This window comes from Acipenser ruthenus, chromosome 54 (genome assembly GCF_902713425.1).
Source record: "Acipenser ruthenus chromosome 54, fAciRut3.2 maternal haplotype, whole genome shotgun sequence".
Classification (NCBI taxonomy): Eukaryota; Metazoa; Chordata; class Actinopteri; order Acipenseriformes; family Acipenseridae; genus Acipenser; species Acipenser ruthenus.
Genome location: NC_081242.1, coordinates 3,502,800 through 3,516,478, shown reverse-complemented (window position 1 = coordinate 3,516,478; position 13,679 = coordinate 3,502,800). Strand labels below are relative to the sequence as shown.

General features: G+C 45.9%; 1 protein-coding gene across 4 annotated transcripts in view; it reads left to right on the top strand.

Moving 5' to 3' along the window:
* The window catches only part of LOC117398134 (apoptotic chromatin condensation inducer in the nucleus), a 170,857-nt gene that overhangs the window by 143,312 nt on the left and 13,866 nt on the right, over nt 1-13,679 (top strand). For 3 of the 4 annotated variants that reach the window (XM_059016843.1, XM_034912979.2, XM_059016844.1), the window contains 2 exons: nt 8,247-8,354; nt 13,544-13,651. In XM_059016843.1, the coding sequence (XP_058872826.1) occupies nt 8,247-8,354; nt 13,544-13,651 (216 nt within the window). Of the gene's footprint in view, nt 1-2,617; nt 2,697-8,246; nt 8,355-13,543; nt 13,652-13,679 lie in introns of those variants that run through there. The other variant, XM_059016845.1, reaches the window with a different exon arrangement.

Sequence of the window (13,679 nt, the reverse complement as noted above, 5' to 3'; positions counted from 1 at the left end):
TTTTCTTTAACCACTGGACCACACAGCCTCCTACTGCGGGCAGTATATCTGCCCGGGGTGACAAATTGGGCAGCGGACCTCCTTTCAAGGAGAGTCCCCAGTGCCTCAGAATGGAGTCTTCACCCAGAAGTGGTGTGCCTCACTTTGGCAACGGTTTGGGAGAGAACAGGTGGACCCGTTTGCTTCCCAAGAATTGACCCATTGTCCCCTTTTGGTTCTCAATAACTGGAGTCGGGGACCCCTGGCAAATAGAAGCCTTGGCACGCCAATGGCTGAGGCTGCTTCTGTATGCTTTTCTACCACTCAACATGCTCCCACTGTGCCTGGAAAAGATCAGGCAGGACTGAGCCAGGGTACTATTAGTAGCCCCTTATTGGCCCAGGAGACCTGTGGTTTTCAACCCTGATATAGTTCTTGGCCATCCGTGGAGCTTGCTGAAACGCCGCGACCTGCTCAGTCAGGCACGGGGGACATTGTGGCATCTCGAGCCTGCAGCTCTGGGTCTGGCCCCTGAGCGGCACCATTTGAGCCACCTGGGGCTTTCTAATAGGACACACTACAGAATGCGTGTGTGGCGTTTTTCAAATGTGGTGCCTGCCTAAGAGGTTTGACCCTACAACCTGTCCCATTATACTACAATTTGTACAGAACCTATTTGATGAGGGGAAATCCCCCTCTACATTGAAGGTCTGTTTGACAACCATTTCAGCTTGTCATATTAAAATTGATTCAGTCTCTCCAGGGCAAGTTTTGAAAGGAGCTCAGTGGCTTCAGCCTCCTAGAAGGACATTGTCCCTCTGTGAGGCTTAATGTGGTGCTTGAAGGACTTGCATTCAGCAGAGCTGAAATATTTATCTATGAAAGTGGCGTTCTTGCTTGCAATTACATCTGCTAAATGGTGGGTGAGATGCAAGCTTTTTTTTTTTGCAGAAGCCAGGGATGAAGTCACACTTGGCACTAATCCTGCTTTTTTGCTGAAAATCACTTCTGCATTCCACATGAACCAGACGATAGAGTTTTAGGCTTTTCTTCCACCTCCTTTCCAGTCTGATAGAGAGCAGCAGCTCCATACACTTTGCCCAGTGCAGACATTGGCGTATTATGTGGACAAAACTCAAAGTTGGAGGCAGTCTGAGCATTTTTTTTTTTTTAATTTTATTTATCTGTTATGAGACTAAGTCCCATGGGAAAAAAAAGAGCAAAGTTTGTATGGCTTCTGAAGTACTATAAGATGTCGTTCCCCCCGAGTGTTCAAGGGGAAAAAAAAAACGGACACTACTGTAAAAAATAGATTTGTATTAAATTTTTATAGGAAGAGCATCCACTACAGCCAAATAACACCTGGTCCTGAGGGAGCCTCCCACTGAAAAATGCTTGGTCCTGAAAGGGTTATTGCTATAGCCCTATCTACTTGTACTGGGTTCCTCGTGGTAACGTGCAAATGGTCTTTGCCAAGCCTTGTAGCATTCCAGTTGGTCTGCAATATTGCCTTGCGGCAGCTTTGGCATTTCTTGATAAAGAACGTTAGGTTATTGTCATAACCCTGTTCCCTGAAATAGAAATGTAACCATTAACCTTCAAGGTCACTGTGTCTATGATTGCAGCATTCTTGAAGGAAAAATTATGATGAAACTCGTCAGTGCTTGTTTATACCCTTGGGGGCGGGCACGACTACGTCATAAGCACTACCTGCAGCTTTGCTGTATCTATTCAGGTTAGACGGTATTAGTGGATAAGTACCCATGAGGTAATGGTTATATTTCTATTTCAGGGAACCAAGGTTATGATAATAATCTAACGTTTTCAGTTAGTTTTGAAGTATGTGGCACTTACAAGGTAGTAGGGGCACCAATGTCAATGAGGTGCATTGACATTGCAGTGACTTTTAAACCTGTTTTACTGTGAAAAAATACTTTTAAACTGTGTCTAAAATAAATTGCGCGTGTTTCAGCGTGGCCAAGGAACCAGACCATACAGACCCTCATGGGGTCATTTCAGAGAAGGTGGTAAGCCCTCTACTCCCTCCTTACACCATCCATTGCCCGACATCAGACACCTGGGTCTTCGGCATCATACAATTTGGTTACAAAATAGTATTCCAGTCTCAGCCGCCATTAACAGGCATTATCGGGACACTAATGAACTGGTCACAACCACAAGCAGACGTCTTGCAACAAGAAGTCAAATCCATGCTCCATTCCTGTGCCATAGAACAGTTCCCCTCATCTTCTCAAGAGCAGGGCCATTACTCAGTACTTAGTAATTCACAAGAAAAACAGGAAATTCAGACCAATTCTAGATCTCGGAGGTCTCAGCAGATAAATCATGTCAAAGATTCAAGATGGTATCATTAACACCATTATCAAAATGGTCCAACCAGGGCACTAGTTGGTGTCCATAGATTTAAAGGATGCCTACTTCCATATCCCCATACACAACAGCTACAGGAGATCTCCACTTCTCCATTCACGGCTGTCAGTACCAGTTCTGGGTGCTCCCTTTGGGGATGTTCACAAAGGTGATACCAGAGCTAACCTTAGATGATTGGATTGGATACAAGGTTACACATGAAGCATATTCAAAGATCTCCTTTCTTCATGGAAACCCTCTCTTTCAGATTGCCTTCACATCAGGGTCACCCTGGGAGCTGCAACAGAAAGCAGTTGGTGGCGACTTTCACCCCGGGCGAGTATAGGGTAACCAGCGGTTAACTTTCTTGTTTACTGTTCAGATGGCAACTGTTTTAATCAGCCTATCGGTGCATCTGTACTGTCTTTTCTTTGACCTGCTGTACTGTACTTAGCAAGTGGGACAAAGCCAGTGCTGCATTGGTTTCTAAAATCTAGTTTTCAGCATTAGATGTAAAATACCAAAAATGGACGACAAAGCAAAACAAGCAAAGTATATTTCGGCTGAGGATCGTGTCAAGACATTTCCCAAAGAAACTGTACATGCAGATGGAGGTAATTGTTTTGCATAACTTGTAGTGTGACTTAAAGAAAACATGATCGATCGCTATAACTTCAGAATCACACATTAAACAAAAGGCTACTACAGAGGCTGCTGAACAGAATGTAAAACAAACAACAGCTTTCAAAAAACAAACTGGAAAGTCCGCGCAGACAAAAGTATTCCTGTGTTGGTTGTACCCAAGTCAAATCAGCACTACAGGTACAATCAAGCACAGCTACCTCGGTTCAAACAACCTGCTGCTTAATTTTTAAACGCGGTTAGAATTATAGACCTGAATAGGCATGTTTTCTTTGTTTTGACTCGATACTGATGAAATAAATTCCTGGATGGGACAAATAACATGACAACGAACGTGCTGCATATAAGGACTTTATTAAAGAATGCCAGATACCTTTGTAACCAAGTTTTGGGACTGTTTCTAATTGATATCCACATCTGTATAACTTGGCAAAGCTTTGCCTTACACATCCAACCAGATTCAATTCAGATGTGCAATCTCAATGTATGGGCAGATCCACACCAGACCGATAGTGCCGGCAGCAACTGTTGGGAGATGTTACATGCTTGCCTTTTAACAAATGACAGCACTCTGTTTTAGTAAGGAAGTAAGTACCACTATTTTTAGGCTTTTATAGTGCTCTGAAATATTCTGGTCCGCAAAATGTCTGTGAAATCCTCATTCTAATCCTAATTATAATTGGTTGACTTGACCATGGGCATAGAATTGAATCCATTTTCTTTCCCTCACTGCATTCGATACTTGTTTTTTGCTTTTTAGTGACAGGCTCGTCAACAACACCAGCCATCATGACACTTCGCCAGTAAAACCGGACGCACAGGCACACGCACCTGACACATGACGCATACCGCATCATATGACTGCAGGTTAACGTGATTGGATAGCCTCATAAATGCAATGCAAACAACTCTCAAACAATACGCCCTAAACCAGTGGAGTATGCTGTTGCACCGTGAGACAGTACAGCAGCCACATAGACGAAATTTCCTAACGAGACATTTCACATTTTACGCCTGGGTTTTCAACGTTTATTCTAAAAATCGGGACAAATGGCATCCTGACAGTACCTCGATCGGGATGTGGGACAAAGCCCCTAATGTCGGGACGATCCCGGTTTTATTGGGACGTCTGGTCTCCCTACATGAGTATGGGGCTGCCGCTATCTCCAAATCCCCCTACACTTCATCTTCACACAGATGCCTCCCTAAAAGGGTGGGGAGCACACTTGGCAGAGGCTCAGCTTCAGGGCACCTGGACACCAATACAAAGACACCTCCACATAAATCACCTGGAGCTTCTGGCAGTCTTTTTAGCACTGAAACACAGCCCAGTTTTAGAGCAACAGAGATAAAAAATATTTAGCAACACCACCACAGCGGTAAAATAAATCAAACATCGGGGGTACAAGGTCCTGGGAGCTTTGCCTCCTTTCTATGAACATCTGGAATTGGTGCAGAACACAAGACATCATAATCCAGGCAACTTATCTACCTGGAGCTGAAAACAGTATCGCAGATTCACTCAGCAGAGACATGACCGCCCATGAGTGGCAGATCTTCCCAAGGGTAATAGACTGGGTATTTAATACACTGGGCTATCCGCAAGTAGACCTGTTTGCGACAACAGAACACTCCAAAAGCCACTTTCTTGTTACCGATTTTACTAGAAAGCAGCCATGGCAACAGACGGTCTGTCCATTTCATGGGCAAAAGACTTAATGTACACATACCCACCTCTGCCACTAATCCCAGCAATACTCAAAACAGTAAAAAGAGACAAAGCCAGCCTTATCTTGATAGCACCTTACTGGCCCAGGGTTTTAGTTCTCAGAAATCCTGCAAATGACAGAGGCAGGGGCCCAGCACTTACTGGTGAGCAGCGATCTACTGTCCCAACACAACGATGCTTCATGTGAATGTGTCAGTACTTGAACTGACTGCCTGGAGGTTGAACGGCAACAGTTAAAAGAACGGGCTGTAGCAGCAAACAAACTTCTTGCATCCAAGAAACCTTCCACTTTCCAGGCTTATACAGGCAAATGGAGAGAGTTAATCCACAATTTTTTCTTTTCTTTTTTTTATAGATTTAGTCATTGCCAATTATTTTTATTATTTTCTCCCAATTTAGAATGGCCAGTTATTTTAAGCTCAGCTCACTGCTACCACCCCTGCGCTAACTTGGGAGGGTGAAGAGGAACACACGCTGTCCTCCGAAGCATGTGTCGTCAGCCGACCGTTTTTTTTTTTTTTTTTTTTTTTTCCCACACAGCGGACTCCCCATGCAGCCACCCAAGAGCTACAGCGTCGGAGGACAACGCAGCTCTCGGGCAGCTTACAGGCAAGCCCGCAGGCGCCCGGTCAGACTACAGGGGTCGCTGGTGCGCGGTGAGCTGAGGACACCCTGGCCGACCTAAACCTCCCTCCCCCCGGGCGACTCTGCCAATTGTGCGCCGCCCCCTGGGAGCTCCTGTCCCATGGTCGGCTGTGGAATAGCCTGGACTCGAACCGGCGACGTCCAGGCTATAGAGCGCATCCTGCACTCCATGCGGAGCGCCTTTATCGGATGCACCACTCGGGAGCCCCCACGTTTTTTAAATTCATTACACCATACAGCAGTCTGTCACAGTTTGTATCTTACCTCAGCCACCTGTTTCATAAAGACCTCTATCTTTCCTCCATCAAAGTTCATATTGCTGCAATTTCCTACATTTTAACTGACTCGTAAGGCCATCCAGTGGGTTCTCATCCCTTGACATCTAGGTTTATTAGGTGTATTAACCATCGGAGACCCCAAAGAAACACATTGTTCCTCAATGGAACCTCAGTCTAATACTTAGGAAACTGATGGGACCACCATTTGAACCCATGGCCACATGTGAACAATGGTTTCTTAATGGAAAACAGCCTTTCTAGTTGCGGTAACATCGGCAAGAAGAGTAGGGAAACTTCAAGCCCTGGTCATTGATGCACTATACTTTCAATCCTTTAACCCTTTGCGGTCCTGTGTCGGACCTGGTCCGACATCGCAATTTTCCCTTTCTGGTCCAATGTCGGACCCTGTCCGACATCAAAAAGACGCAAAAAACAGGTCTCTAGTCGTTTTTTCTCCGGAAAAAGCAGAGAAAACTATTCAATGGCTGAGTGAGACCGATAGGAGCTGAGAGAAGCCGAAAAAAAAGGGCGTATCTCATGAATACCGATAGACCCGGCATTACATAGATAACATGGACATAAACAAACAAGATAGCTGCTTCCGCATCCAGCGCTCAAAGAATATCACAGACATTTGCAAAGCTTTTTTTAGATGTTATAGTAATAAAATAACGACTTGGATCGCATTATTGAGGAGTTTGGTGATAAAACGAGTGATCAAGAGATGATTTATCGGTATGTACTATTAAGAGTTAATTGAAGAATATAGAGAACGACGGGTGGGGTGGTGCTGGAGATGCAGTACTGAGTGTCCTGTTGATATGCAGTGTCTTTTAAACCTGTTTTATTGTGAAAAAAAAAATTTAAACAGCGCGTCTAAAATAAACTGCGCGTGTGAAAATAAATCGGACCTGACGCGCTGAATAAATGGACCGCTAAGGGTTAAGGATAGGATTGTTTGCAGACCTAACCCTCAGTTTTACCAAAGATGGTAACAGTTTAATTTACAACAGGTAATAAATAACATTTCTGGTTTTTCACCCAAAACCTCACAAATCTAAAGAGGCCAGACTTCATCTGATTGATGTCTGAAGAGCTCTTCATTTTTACATTCACAGGACCCGTGAGATTAGACCATCAGGGCAACTGTTTATCTCCTTTCAATTCATAAAACCAGGGCAAACCAGTTTCTAAACAAATTATTTCAAACTGGATTACTTCATGCATTTCATTCTGCTACAAATTAGATAACAAATCAGCCCCGGGATCTATCAAAGCCCACTCTGTGAGGGGAATAACTACTACCTGGGTAATAAAATCTGTCCCAATACAGGACATCTGCAATGCTGCGACGTGGTCCTACTTCGGAACTTTTGTTAAACATAATAATTTAATGTCTCTTGCTGTCAACCTTCTTTTGCTCACTCTGCTCACTATCTGTGGCATCTTTACTCACACACCCCAGTCTCTGTAAGTCGCCTTGGATAAAGGCGTCTGCTAAATAAACAAAATAATATTTACAGGGTTTGCACGCGTCCTTACAAGTCCTGAAAAGTGCTTGAATTTCACTTAATGAAATTTAAATACTGGAAAACCTGGAAAATCAACGATTTGCTGAGAGGTCCTTAAAAGTCATTGAAAAAAAGGCAATCATTCTGAACAAAATTAGTCCAAAATAAAATGTGTAAAATACAAATTTGACTTATTAATTGCTTCACGCTCATATGTTGATGTCGGCACTGTAGAACATTGCATTTCCTGAGGCTGAGGTTTTTTCACTGCAAAGAACGTACAGTACTATTGTCCCAGATTGGCTCACCGCCTTGTCACCTAAGTGTATTCTCATGTGAGTTGGGCTCTACAGAGGCTGGCACATTCACAGACACCTCAAGTCTCACGCTTGGCTTGTGAGACATGCGCATCAGGACCTCATCTCACTCTCTTACGCTCACTTCATAAAATCTCACGCAGAGCACTCATCTAGTTTCAAGGCACAGAATTTTTTTTCTGGATAAAAATGCTGCTCTGCCTCGGAGGTGTCAATCACCGGGCTATGTTTATCAATTTGGATGGCTGGGATATCCTGTTGGTTAAGAGAAGCAAAGTACTACCTAGCAATAGCCAATCGAGTGCCTTTTAAGACATGCACTGATTTCTAAGGAGACGAGAATGTAAAATTTAATGATGAGAAAACGGCGCTTGCAAATTTTTTTTTTTTTAATTTGGACTGCATGTTAACAGCATGCAACGAACACAAAGAAGAAACGTTATGGTGGGTATGACACCGTTGCAAAGTTAAGTGGCATCTAGTGGACTTTTTTTTTTTTTTTTTTAAATGGGAATAAAACTGCGTTCATTTTTTAACCTAAATCCCTAAACACAATATTGAGCTTGCTGTCAACTTGAGGAGACGGCAACATCTTTTCCATACCAGGTCTGACATTGCATATATCTTGAACAGCCTATCCAATTGTAATGAAACTTGGTATTTACATTACTTGGCAGAAGTTTTTGGAAATATCAGATTCTAGGTAATAAGTGTATCCAAACTCGCTCATTCCTGGTTTGTCTAATCTAATCCCCCTGTCTCTGGTGTATTGCAGGTCAGACCATTCACACTGGGCCAGCTGAAAGAGCTACTGAACAGAACCGGTACCCTGGTGGATGAAGGATTCTGGATCGACAAGATAAAATCTCACTGTTATGTCACGGTAAGAGGGGAAAAACGCTCAAATCAAAATTCTAAGTATAAGAAACCAAGTCAAGTAGACAATGTTTTGGCTAGTTCCCTTTCAAAAACTAAATGTAACCATTAACGAATGGGTATTTACCTCCTAAAGACCCGAAACCTCAATAAATATCCAAGCTGCTCAGCCGAGCCTCTATGGCAGTCATGCCCGTCCCTGAGGTTATAAAAGGACTGCACGCACAGAAATCCATTTTGTCATTTTTCCATTCAAGAACTGACCTGACAGGAGAGCCTATTCAGATAAGTACTTGCTACTTTTTTTTCCTGTTTATAAATGTTCATATTTATTGTGTTTTTCACAAATTATATGTGCTATTATAAATAATTTCTGTATTTGTTTTACTATTTACATGTATTTGTGCACTACAGCCTGTTTGTTACATCCCACTGTGGCCTTTTGCCCGCTTGTGTCGCCTCTTCCCAGGGATCAAGCAACGTAAGTCAGATGACTTTTTGTTCTCTCCCCAGGCTGCAATAGCTCCGGCTGGAGTTATTTTATTCTTGTTTTGGCTTCGGCCAATATTAAGAGACGGTTTGTATATTTAAGTGTATTACTGTATGGTATGAGTTATTTTCTCATTTATCATTTTCACAGAGACTATGCGCAGGGTTGTCTGCATTGCGTACTGCGGTACACGTGTAGTGAGAGCAGCTGCTGGGCTCGGCAGCGCTGTGCAGGACCAAGAGGCTGCTTCAGGAATCCTTCCCACAGCATCTTGATGCAGTTTTAGTGACAGCTTTCGCATCGCCATTAGGAGGGCTGTTAGTGGACCTGTACTGGTACAGTCACCGCTCCATTCCTAACCTGGTACACCACTACCATACCAACCTGGTTCTACAGTTACTGAACCGACCTGGTACTGTCCCAGTTCCAATAAGCTGTTAGTTCATTCTAACAAGCAGGCTTCCCTCAGTTTTGTGTGAGTACTGTCTGAATGGCTTTGCTAGAAGCGTACACAGGTGGGCATCCCTGTACACTGTCACTGACCCACCGTACCGGGACTGACCCGGTGCTACAAGCACTGAACCGGTACCAGACACACCGAACCGCTACTGACGGGTGTTTATATCCCCAGTCTGGTACTAAGCAGGTCGAGGCAGCTGCTGTACAGTCTTGCTGTACGTTGCCTGCTATTTGCATAATACCTGGGTTTTATCCCTGTGAGACATGCAAGGCCAGTCTGCCTGTGGAGGACAAGCACGGCGTATGCTCTTTCTGCCTGGGGCAGAGCACAGTAAAGGAGGCACTGGTGAACCGCAGTTTCTGCAAGTTATGTGCGCATTTCTCCAAGCATGCGCTGGAGAAACGTCTCTCCTGCAGTTCTACAGAGTGCTCTGCCAAGGGAGAGCAGACGACACGGTCTTCCGCTTTTCCTTCTCCGAGGAAGAAGAGGCACAGGTTGAAGCGATCGGTGAACTCCTGAGCAGCAGTTTCCCACCAAGGAACTGTCCTTGCAGAGTTGCTGCGTGAACATTCGGCACCGCCTGTCCCTTTGGGGTCCGAGGGGGATATGAGCGCAGATTGGCAGCAGGATGACACGCTCTCTCCATTGCCGCCTCTGAGGAGGTGCGCGAACAGGAGCTGGCATTCCCATCTGAGGACGTGGAGTCAGACAGCACATCCTCTGTGGTTAAGCTGTCTCTGTCAAGAGGGCCACTGCAGTCTTGCAGGTGCCCTTGTCTACAGAAGGTGAAGCAAGGCAGTCAATCTGACAAGCCTGCCACCTCTCCCCGTGTCATCGTTGTCATCAACCCCCAGTGCACCTGGATTTTCTCTTTGGGATCTGGTTGTCCTGGGGTCACCTGGCTACAGCTGCTGCTGTTTCCTGGTTAATGGACATCCTATATAGGGTGCACGATGCGGAGAAGCTGGGCCTGGCCCTGGCCCCTAATTAAGCGTTCCTGTCCAAGGACGCTCTCTGCCCCAACAAAAGCAGTGTTGGGTCTCTGGAGGTGATCTTTAACCCTTTGCGGTCCGACATCGCAATTTTCCCTTTCCGGTCCAACATTATCAAAAAGACGCAAAAAACAGGTCTCTAGTCGTTTTTTCTCCGGAAAAAGCCGAGAAAACCTTTCAATGGCTGAGTGGGAGCGATCGATAGGAGCCGAGAGAAGCTTGAAAAAAAAAAAAGGGGGGCTATGTCATGAATACTGATAGACCCGACACCACATAGATAACACGGACATAAACAAACAAGATAGCTGCTTCCGAAAAATATATTTGAAAAATATAGAGAACGAGGGGTGGAGCGGTGCTGGAGATGCAGTACTGAGTGTCCTGTTGATATGCAGTGCCTTTTAAACCTGTTTTACTGTGGGGGGGGAAAAAAATACTTTTAAACAGCGCATCTAAAATAAACTGCGTGTTTGAAAATAAATTGGACCTGACACGCCTAACACGTGCTGAATAAATGGACCGCAAAGGGTTAAGTGTGCCTATTCAGCAAGTGCATTTGCTGCATGGCTGGGCAACTTTATCAGCATTCTGGAAACTTGCCAGTCACATTTGCTGAGGTCCCTCTGGCAACTACAGGCCATCACCACAACAACTGGATGAGTTGAGCCTGATAAATAAGTCAGTCTGTCTAAACTGAATGGGCAGGCGGTGGGTAGAAACCTGACTGCGCTGGTACCCGCACGCAGGCAGCTTTGGCTTTCCCAGATGGGGACAAAGTACCTCTGTTGGATGCCCCTATTACACCGGTGCAGACTTTTGGTCCCACAGTAGGGGAGATGCTGCAGCACTGTCACCACGCACGGAAATCCACTAAGGAGCTGGTGCGCTTGCTTCCAAAAAAGCGACCACCCCCAGTGCGCAAACCAGCTCCCCAGGCCCCAGCAGCCTCAGGGACCAGCACAGCCACCAGAGGTGGTATTCAAAACTGGCTGTTAGTCGCAGAGGCAAAAGCCTCAGGCCAAGCCACAAGGTGAGCAGCATCCTAGAGGTTTGGCCCAGGGCCCTTTCTCAGAAAGCCATCTGGAGTATTGGTGTCAGTGCGCCATGGACATCTGTGTGCTTACTACCATTCAAACCGGCTACCCTCTACAGTTCAGGCACGCTCCCCCTCTTTCAAGAGGTAGCAGCTCTGCTGCAAAAGCGAGCTATTCACCCCCTCCAGTTGGAGGAAGGGTTCTACTCCAAGTACTTCCTAGTACCCAAGCGGGATAGTGACCTCAGGCCAATCCTCGACCTCAGGCGGGTCAACCTGTATCTGAGCCAAAGGAGGTTCAAAATGTTGATGATGCAACGGTTATTGCAGTCAATCCAGCCAGGCAACTGGTTCGCCTATTTCCACATCCCTATAAAACCAGCGCACAGGAAGTACTTGGGGTTTGTCTTTCAGGGAACAGCATACTTCTTCCGGGTCTTGCTGTTTGGCCTCTCGCTAGCTCCCTGTGCCTTTTCGAAGTGCATGGAAGCTATACTGGCCACATTTGAGGTATCAGAGTACTCGGTTATTTGGACAACTGGCTCATTTGTCTCCAGCTCAGGCAGATGCTCACACAGAACTGGTCGCTGTCCACCTTCAACGGTTTGGTCTTGCGGTGAATCATGCGAAGAGCCAGCTCACGCCTTCTCAGATGGCTTCCTACTCGGAGTGTGCTTGGACTCCAGGTCCATGCTCTCCACTGTGTTGGACGGCAGAGTGCAGATAATAGCTGCCTGTTTTTAGAGCTCTTTCAGCTTAACAGAGCTCTTACAGTAGTGAAGTTCCAGAAGCTTCTGGGCTTGATGGTAGCAGCTTCCCAGACCCTTCCTTTGGATCTCCTGTGCCTGCACTCTCTCCAAGACTGGTTCAACAGCAGAGTTTTCCAGCCTGCGTTGAACTGCGACCGCATATTGACAGTGTTGTCTCGTCACTGTCTAAAGGCACTCTGTTGGTGCAAACAGCCTGCCCATCTACACCTAGTGTAGAGCTGTGCAGTGTCACCAGAAGGGAGGTTGTAACCACGGACGCATCCAGCCTGGGCTGGGTCGCTGTGTGGAATGGCAAGGAGGCACATGGGGGTGTGGAACCCCCCCTTGGCAGGGTTGCCACATCAATATTTTGGCGCTGCAGGCAGTTTACCTGGTTTTGCAGAATTTTTGCAGGAGGTTCTAGGGAGACATGTGCTTGTCCGAACGGACAACACAATTGTGGTGGCTTATATAAACCACCAGGGTGGCCTCAGGTCTTCCAGTCTCCATTGCGTGGCCTACAAGCTTTTTGCTCTGGGTGTACGAGAACCTGGGTGGGTGACTTCCTCTCCAAAGGTAGTTCCCAGTGCCTCAGTGGAGGCTTCACCCCAAGGTGGTGAGCCTCATTTGGGAGAGCAGAGATGGATCTCTTTGCCTCCCAGGAGTCGACCTACTGTTTAGTTTGGTTCTCCATAACAGGAGGCGGGGCCCCTCTGGCGATTGATTGCCTTGGCACACCAGTGCACGCTGGAGGCTTAACGTGGAGCTGAAATTATCGCTTAAAGCAGCTTTCTTGCTTGTAATCACCCCCCTCCCAAAGCAGGTGTGAGATGCAGACATTCTCAATTACGAAAGCCTGTTTTTGCAGAAGCCAGGACAACGGTTTCACTCTGTACCAATCCTGGTTCAGGGTCTTTAGGAAGTAAACGCCCATAGGTAATGGTTACATTTCTATTTCATGGGAACCAGGGTTATGGTAATAACTTGACGATTTCTCCCTTGCATTACGTAATTGGTCATCCCTGTAGGGTGGGTTGTATGTAGGTTGATCAATGAGCTCAGGGATGGAAGTAAGACCCCCATTGTAGCATTGTGATTATTTCCATCCCTTGTGTGTGTGGATACACAAGGGTATACTCCCATTGCATAGCAGTTAAATCAATTCCTGTTTTAACTAATTAATAAGACACACCTGAGCCTGTTACCTATACATACTGACTAATCAAACACATACTAAAACCTTGAATGGGTGAAACTTCTGTGCAATAGGAGTCTTATTTCCATCCCTAGAGCTTGACCATTTGCGTGAATGTTAAATACAACATGAAGTGATGACCAGGTACCAGGAAGCAACAACAGCAATGTTTCCTCCATTGCATTGTCTTTGAGATCTCTATTGAAACATGCAAAGAAACAGGAGGAGAGGGAGGGGGTGGTGAATGGTTTCTTTGACTTGTTGCGTGTCCCCCCAGTATTCCATGACGGAAGAGGCCGTGGCCACGAGGAACGCGCTGCATGGGGTCAAGTGGCCGCAGTCTAACCCCAAATTCCTTTCGGTGGAGTTTTCGGAGCAAGATGAGGTAAACAGACCAACACGAGCGTGTGTAA